The 8,172-nt window shown below is 41.3% G+C and overlaps 1 protein-coding gene and 1 non-coding gene across 2 annotated transcripts; one reads left to right on the plus strand and one right to left on the minus strand.

The window, feature by feature from the left end:
* Positions 1–41: 41 nt before the first annotated feature.
* LOC139284020 (STAM-binding protein-like A) lies at positions 42–7,429 on the minus strand. The gene is made up of 10 exons (XM_070904168.1): positions 7,318–7,429; positions 5,162–5,386; positions 4,790–4,865; positions 4,617–4,712; positions 3,813–4,206; positions 3,483–3,607; positions 2,825–2,962; positions 1,914–2,026; positions 1,672–1,771; positions 42–1,101 (listed from the first exon to the last, which is right to left on the minus strand). Exons 2-10 carry the CDS (start codon positions 5,362–5,364, stop codon positions 1,045–1,047), a joined length of 1,302 nt encoding a protein of 433 aa, XP_070760269.1. The 5' UTR covers positions 5,365–5,386; positions 7,318–7,429; the 3' UTR covers positions 42–1,044.
* Positions 7,430–8,100: 671 nt separating this feature from the next.
* trnap-ugg (transfer RNA proline (anticodon UGG)) lies at positions 8,101–8,172 on the plus strand. Its single transcript has one exon. It is a non-coding gene; the product is annotated as a tRNA-Pro (tRNA).

Raw genomic sequence — 8,172 nt, forward strand, 5'->3', positions numbered from 1 at the left:
CTAAGTGGAAAAACATGACAAACAAAACAATGCAGAATAAATTAATTTGTCTTGGCATTTAATTCATTTAAGGTATCATAATTATGGCTAATAATTTACTTCTTCTAACGAGAGAAGGGAGCAAACAAAAAAGGTTAGAGGCATGAATCATGTCCAGGTGGTTGGTAATGTGTAGTAATGTGTAGAAGAAGGTACATTCAGATTGCCTGTTGCACGCATGTCCTCTGAAGCATGGACACATTATACAGGTACCACCAACCCTTTTCCACCCAAACACAAACAAAGAATAAGGAAATAGAAACATGAAAAATGTGGATCCATCATAAGCAGGAATTAAACTTCAAACAAAACCCCCTGTAGATAAAGGATAATGTGGAGTGATGGCGTGGTGATGGCGTTTGTATATAAAAATATAATACAGAGCAGCAACAGCAACACTGCCTGCATACCTGAGTTGCAACTGGCTTTCCTTTCTCTCATCACTCGTATCACTTCAACAGCTTATGAAGGAAACACACCAAGTCAAAAGAACAAAGAGTTCATTACAAACTGTAAGCGTCACACTGAACTTCATGATGCACAATGAACAACTCAACAACAGGTGAATGTTCTCGTCCTTGGCACTTTATCTGTCAGGCAGAACCAAACTTTGATGACAGTTGTGAAACAAAGGTTGGGTTACCAGACACACAAACATACATTTTTATTAATGGAAAAAAACAAAAGTAAGGAACTAGAGCACATACTGACATAAACAGAGGGGTTGAAGAGCCAGAGGTGTGCCAGTCCATTAAGTGGATAGTAGTTGTTTGCTTGGAAAGTGCAATAACATGTGGATTTTTTCTTAAAGAGCAAAAAAAAAAAAAGTTTGCAATGTTGTTCCCTTTGAGAACAACTGAAGTCCATATAAGTGGTAAACTTGTGGCCTGCATTTGCTCAAACGTCCAGAAAGTAAAGTAGAGTGTTTTCTCCAGTTTGGAGTCTGTAGTTTGATGAAACAGTCTTATGAGTGTTCCGGTGAAAAAGAAAAAAAAAAATAAAGAATCACCGCAAATCCATCATGGAGACAGTGTCATTGGTGATGGTGACGTGTCCCGCGTGCTGAAAAGGAGAAACGGATTTGAGTTAAGAGTCTGATCACATGGACAGAAACAAACAAAACGATTATTTTCACACAAAAACAAGATACAGGCACTTTGTTTACAATCTTTTTTTACAATCAAAAATCTCAGTTCATGGTTGTATACAGTAATTACTGGTGAGGAGGCCCCTTTTGCCCACATCTACATGTATAGTGTATCAGCTGGAAGATCTGTCCACCCCCACACTACAATATGATGTCCACTTCTGAAGTATTCTTTTTTTAGTTGTTTACAAAAGGTTGAAAACTGCTCACATATGTTCTGTAGATTATCCAAAATGACTTTGGGACGTTTGAAGTTTTTCCAATGCTGCACTACCTCAAAACAGATATCTCAAAAACCTGGACCTGGACAGACCCGACTAGAGGTAAGTGAGAAAAGATATTTATTTATGATTTGGAAGATCAGACTCATTAAAACAAGATTAAAAAAAAGTCTGCATATGACCTAAAGTTGTCACCCTTGTTTTCAGAAACACATTAACTATCTTAAACCTGCACGTATGGCCTCACAGTAGAGGGGTACTCACTGTAAATAGAGGGGGGTCTTTGCTGTGAGGGTGAAAGCCTTTCTGTTTACACGTGGAGATCTCCTCTGTTCCTCGATCCGTCAACTTGAAGTAGCCGATTCTGGGACAAACACAAGGAGACTTTAGGAAAACACACTGCCAGTATGCTGACAAACACGTGTAACAATGGGAAGGAGACTGAGCTAAAATCAACTCCTTGGTTGCAGCTATAATGACAGGACACCAGCGGTTTTCTGCCTCACTCGTTGAACTTGGGCGAGCAGACGATGGCGATGGCCTCCGGCAGCATCATCTGGTAGGAGCAGTGTGTGTGGAGGTCGACGCTGGACAGGAAGGCCGTCTGTGTGGGGTGAGTCTGGGGAAAAAAAGTTTACATGGTCAACTGATTTCAGTACGCAGACACGCACTGTAGGTTTTAATGTCCTGGAAAAATGACAAAAACAGGATCCGCTATTTAAATCAGCATGACGTGTTATTCTTAGGAGCCTCTGAATTTCCAAATCACATTTTGCACAAGTTTGTCAGAGTTCTGTCTAGAGCAGCATGATTAACTTCTTTTTGTGTTATACCTAAATATACATGTGCACAAATGAAAATAAGTAGTGCAGATCAAAAGTGTAAAAATCGACCGGTGTGAACGAATCATGTGAACTTCACATTATAATAACTCCAGCTCTGTGGTTACTAGAGCTGGGCAATACTAGTTAGTAGTTCAATATTATAGTACATTAACCTTTGTATCATAACAATAGTATCATGTCATGTGATAATTGTACAACACTGTATGTGTGAAGAGTTTTGTCTAATTTAATTCACTGCATTGATCAGTTTGATCATATTGTGATATAATTGACGAATAAAGTGATTTTGCACACACCGTGATACATATCAGTATCTAACAAGGTATTCCTCATCCTCACAGTTCACGATAATACATTAATTCTTTATCTAAAACGCAACATGTCATGTTCCTGTAGTGCATTCTTCTTTAATAGCAATGTTTTAGATCCTTGAAAAGGTTTCTCCAACCAAATTCCACTGTAGCAGCGTTGAGTTGATGTTGTAGCAGAAAAATGCAAAAAATATGACATTACACACTGCGGGGAGGTGATTATTTGACAGCACTGGCCAGAATCTGCCCATCTTTACTCACATGTATCCAGCCCAGGGTGATGAGATCGTACTGGTCTTGCATGAGGAAGAGTTCCTCCTCATTTTCTGTGTCACAATAGTCGGGTCCACCACACTGCTTTGGTACGATGACGTGGGTCACGGTGAACGCATTCCTGGTCTGGATCAAAGACAACTGTGTTTGTCACATTATTCCATTCCTTTAAATTATGCAAAGCCACCGTCTGCCAAAAAGCTACCCAAGGACTCTGTCTGAACAAAATTAACAGAGCACTTACTGGTTTGCTGCTGGCAAAAACGCTCAGTCATGCTCATAAAAAAGTGAAAAGAGCTCTAAGTTAACCCGACCAGCAAACGATATAATTCAAACAAAAGCCACAGCAGATGTAGGCCAGTGAGAGAAGTGTCAGTTATGTTCTACTCCTCTGGGCTGGGAGGTCAGCTGACGTCTCTGTTTCAGTTCAAATCGACAAATCCACATTCCTTACACATTCATAGGCTGAAAAATACCAATTTTCAACAGTGGAAGAGGGGATTTTCTTCTTTAACCCTCTCAGATTACATCAGTTTCACTGACCTGATGAAAAACACTTATTAACATTTACAAAAAATGTTGTGCTTCCTGTAACAGATCTATGCAGAAGGGGGTCCAACACAGTCACTCTGGAACAGAGTCTTACCAGTTTGCCACACAGGATGCCACAAGTTTCTACAGCTCGGCTTGTGTTGGCCTCGGCCAGCCTCAGAAAGCTCCGGCACAGCTCAGCGGGAACAGCCAACTGCCGAAGGGCATCCACCATTGTATCTGCAAAAACCATGTAGAGGAATAAACAAAAGCTGAATGCAAACGTTAAATTCTTGGGACGTTCTGAAACAAGGCATGGTGTTCACAGGAAATGAAGTAGGTCAGGGGGAAAGAAATCAGCTCAGAAGAATAAATACTTTAGAGCAGGAGTAGGGCAGTACTTAAACCCTCTGAAGGTCCAGCCCTTCATGTAACATTAACTCACTGTTGTTCCCTGGGCTGACCACAGACCCGGGCTTGAGCGACCGGTCGAAGGAGGGCCGGCCGGTGGCAGGTGCGCCGATGGTTGCAGAATTGTATTGGTGGTTGTTACTGCCGGGCAGGTCCCCTGGACTCTGTGGGGTGGTGGGGGGGGCCAGTGAGGGGCCCTGGATGCCTGGGAGGAGGGGCGTGTCAGGGGAAGGCGCGGCGGGCGTGGCAAACTCCAGGAGCACGCGCTGGCGTTCCTTCTCCAGCTCCTGGCGGCGAATCATCTCCTCGAAGGCACTGAACTGTTCCTGCTCCCGCTGCCGCCGCTGCATCTCGGCCACGCGCTCCCGCTCCACGTCCAGCGCCCGCTGCTTGGACTGCTCCCGCGCCAAGGCCTCCTCCTCCGCTTTCTGAGCGTAACACAAACACATCATATACATGCAAGTGTGACTTTCTTTTTTTTTTGTCTATTGTCCCTTTTCCCCAAGAGAGACATACAAAGCAAAAGATCAGCCGATCTTCAGGCCTTTGGCGACGATGTTGTCTTCTACAACGGCAGTTTTGTTGCAGAATAATTCATGTCAGGTACAAAATGGGACTATTCAAGGTCAATGTCATTGTTGCCTCCATTTACTCTGTTAATGAACAAATGCCTGATTTTATCACAGCTGTGGTATGCAGACGCTGTTTTGCTGATTAATGTTTCACCCCATTTAGGATTTTACACAATACATTGTAAAATCAGTGCGTTATCTCAATCTCTAATGTCTTAACCTAAATATGTTTCTTTATGCGTGTCAGGAATCGACCGACAGTTTACCTTTTTGGCCAGATACTGTGCATGCTCTTGATCAAATCTCTTCAAAAGGGCTTTTTTCAGAATCTCTGCTTGAGGAAATGCAACATCCTTCAGTTTCTGGAGATGAAAGAAAATGTAGTAAATGTTAAGATCAAACATTTCCTTAAAAACGATTAAACACTGTATGCGCATACCTTTAGTGTGTCCTTCTTCTCGGGAATGTTAGCGGTCTTGTAATCCCGATGCTTGGGAAGTTTTTCTATGAAGAGCCTTGGTGAAAAGAAAAAAATCTTGTAATTATTGTGGCATTGTGGCGCAGTGGTTAGCACTGCTCCCCCTGTCATGCTGAAGTGCAAGACACTGACCCCTAAGTTGCTCCTGATGGAGACCAGCACCTTGCACGGCAGCTCAGTCGCCATCGGTGTGTGAATGTGTGAGTGAATGTGTGAGTGAGACTTAGCTGTAAAGCGCTTTGGGAACCGTGAAGGTTGAAAAGCGATATATAAGTAAGATCATTTACCATTTACAAGCTGATCTCAGTTCAGCCCATCACTGTAAACACTCACGTGATATATTTATTGTAAAGGACGAAGGCGTGCTCGATGTTGCCCTCCTCTGTGTAGATGTGAGCCATGCGGATCATCTCCATGCCCGAGCGGAAGTAGCGGCGGGGGGGAACATCATCATTAACTTCCACCGAGCTCCCCTTCTTGGTCAGAGCCCGGACTCGCTCCTCCGGCTGCAGGCTGACGTCAGTGTGGTCCGCCATCACGACAGCTCAACCTGGAACACTGACCAGCTAAAAGATTTAATGCTGTATTCAGTGGAATCTGCTGTTTAATGCTGTGGTGAGGTCTGTTATTTGGCATTTTTGGTTAAATCCTTACTTAGAATACATTTCTGTAATTTACCATTTCCCTTCAGGTATCTAGACATGCAGATAGTTTCAGTTTAAAGTGCTGAGATCTGTCTCTAAAACGTCTGCCACCGACTCAAAACAATAAAGGTGAAATTAATTTAAAATGGTTTGCTCAAAGCACTTACAAATGACATTTCAAAACCTGAGAAATAGTATCCAGGTTACCCTGGTTAATCCACAGACCTCGGAGTAAACAGTTTTCATTGAAAGTAAAACGGTCTAAGCAGGATATCTGCAGAAAAACTAAAAGATAAAACTATCTGCATGGCTAGATACCACAAGGGGATAAGTGAGAAAATGTTTCTTTGTGGGTGAACTGACCCTTTTAGCACCTGTAGCAGACAACATACGCTACATCTGTCAGTTGCCAAACACTGTGTGTGTGCCCAGCGTACAGTATAATATTTCTTGCTGGAGATCTGACAAATCATGCTGAAAAATGTCAAACTTAATATAGGTATGATGTGACGATCTGAAGATCTTGAGCTTCATTATTAATCCTTAGCATGCATGTATGTTTGTGTTGTGCAAGACCCCACAATGTCCTGTAAAAACTAGCACAAAGAGACAGTGTCTCTCTCTTCACACCCTGTATTGAGGCCACAACTCGGTCTCACTGGCTGAGTATATTTAGAAAAAAGCAATGACTGCTGGGAGGGTTCATTTAGTATGACTTGAGGTTTTCTACTCTTTATTGATCAAATGAAGACTTCATCAGCATGCTGACTAATAGCCAGTTGGCTTGTATTGATTCTGCCGTGATGGCTTCTTGGCCAGCTGGTACAGCCCAAGAGCCGTGGCTCTGATAACTAACTGATAACTAACTGATAACCTAACTTTATCACAACCAGCTCGTGAATGTAAATGTAAGAAAGTACTGTATATAAGTGCAATTTTGATGTGCGTTCTTTGCTTGGTACTTTACACTTCCAGAGGGAAATATCTTTCCTGTGGTGCATTTATCTGACAGCTGTAGTTACTTGTTAGTTTAAAGATTTTACATACAAAACATATGAGCAACTTATAAAATATGAAATCAGCTCCACTTAGCACAGTTACCACATTTAAATGGTGCGTACATATAAATAATAATAATAAAAAATAACAATAACAATATATCACCATTCTACATAATGAGTACATATACTTTTGATACTTTAAGTACATGTTGCGGGTGATACTTATGTAAAGTAAAATTGAAAATGCAGTATTGTTACTTGTAGCAGAGTATTTTTACAGTATGGTATTGCTATTTTTACTAAAGTAAAGGAAATGCAAATACTTCCATCACTGCTAATTTGAAAATATGTTTGAGCGATGAATGAAAACAATGTCAACAAGAACCACAGCTTACCATCACACTTCCTGTACATTTATCTGTTAATCTTAATAATCTGATAAACGCAGGTAAACTACAAAACGTCGTGTCTGTCAGAATTAACGTTACCTTGTAAACCAACGAACCGTGTGCTGTCACTCAGACAACATCTGGTTGTAACGAGAACAGACTAAATGCGAAACTGTGGGCCCTTTTTCAGCTCAAGTAACCAATTAACCAACGTTATTTTCACCTTATTTAGAAACCTCCGGATCGTCTGCCATGTTCTGGGTGTCATTAGAAATATGTGTTTACGTCCACGGGCTCTTGATATCTCGCTAGCCCTGTCACTAAAGTCATCAATGCTCCTCAACGACATCGCGTTAGCCGCGCTAACTTAGCTAGCAGTTAACTTAGCAAAGACAGGGTTCTTTACAGTACGAGTTTAGCTAGCGACCACCGAGGAACTTAATCTTGGTTCTTACCTGATCGAGCTGTGAACCGAAGCCCCCAGAGGTCTACATGCAGCTCGATCAAAATACGATCAAATTAGAGAGTCCTGAACCAGATCGCTTCAGTAGGCTGCGCCTACAGCATCTGTACACTTCCGCAATCACAACAACTTCCGCCTGACGCATCATCGCGCCAGATCGATATGCTGCCAATTACCAATTATCGATAGCTTAAATAAATATATATATTTTTTTACATTTTTATTTTTGTTGGGGGGGGGCGTGTATTCATATTAAGATCTAATTCACAAGTAAAAAAATTATAATTTGCTAAATTTGAATGATAAGAAAAATAGATTAAAAATAAAACAAGCACATTTGCACTGATCAATTTTTGATTTAATGTAATGTTAATATAATGTAAGGTTTTGCTTTGATGAGGTGGACATTTGAGTTATATATTTATTCAGCTATGGATAGCTATGGATGGCCCTGAGAGCTCAACGCACTGAAATTTATGAAAACTCAAATATACAAAACACAAGCAAATTCAGAAAACATCATTTTGACAACATATTCACACCATTTCACACCACGCATGCGCTGCCCTCCTCCTGTCTGTCTTATTTTACTGTAAGTGAATCATCATCTCAATATACCCATATATATATATATATATATATATATATATGTATGTCAGACTGAATTGGGGCACGATTATTGTATCGCCACGCCATTCTTGATACTACAACAAGGATAAATACTGTGTTTAGGCAGTTTCCGAGAACTTTTCTAAAGTACGTCTGTTCATCAGGTGGCTCGTTGGTCTAGGGGTATGATTCTCGCTTTGGGTGCGAGAGGTCCCGGGTTCAAATCCCGGACGAGCCC

This window comes from Enoplosus armatus, chromosome 4 (assembly GCF_043641665.1).
Source record: "Enoplosus armatus isolate fEnoArm2 chromosome 4, fEnoArm2.hap1, whole genome shotgun sequence".
NCBI classification, from domain to species: domain Eukaryota; kingdom Metazoa; phylum Chordata; class Actinopteri; order Centrarchiformes; family Enoplosidae; genus Enoplosus; species Enoplosus armatus.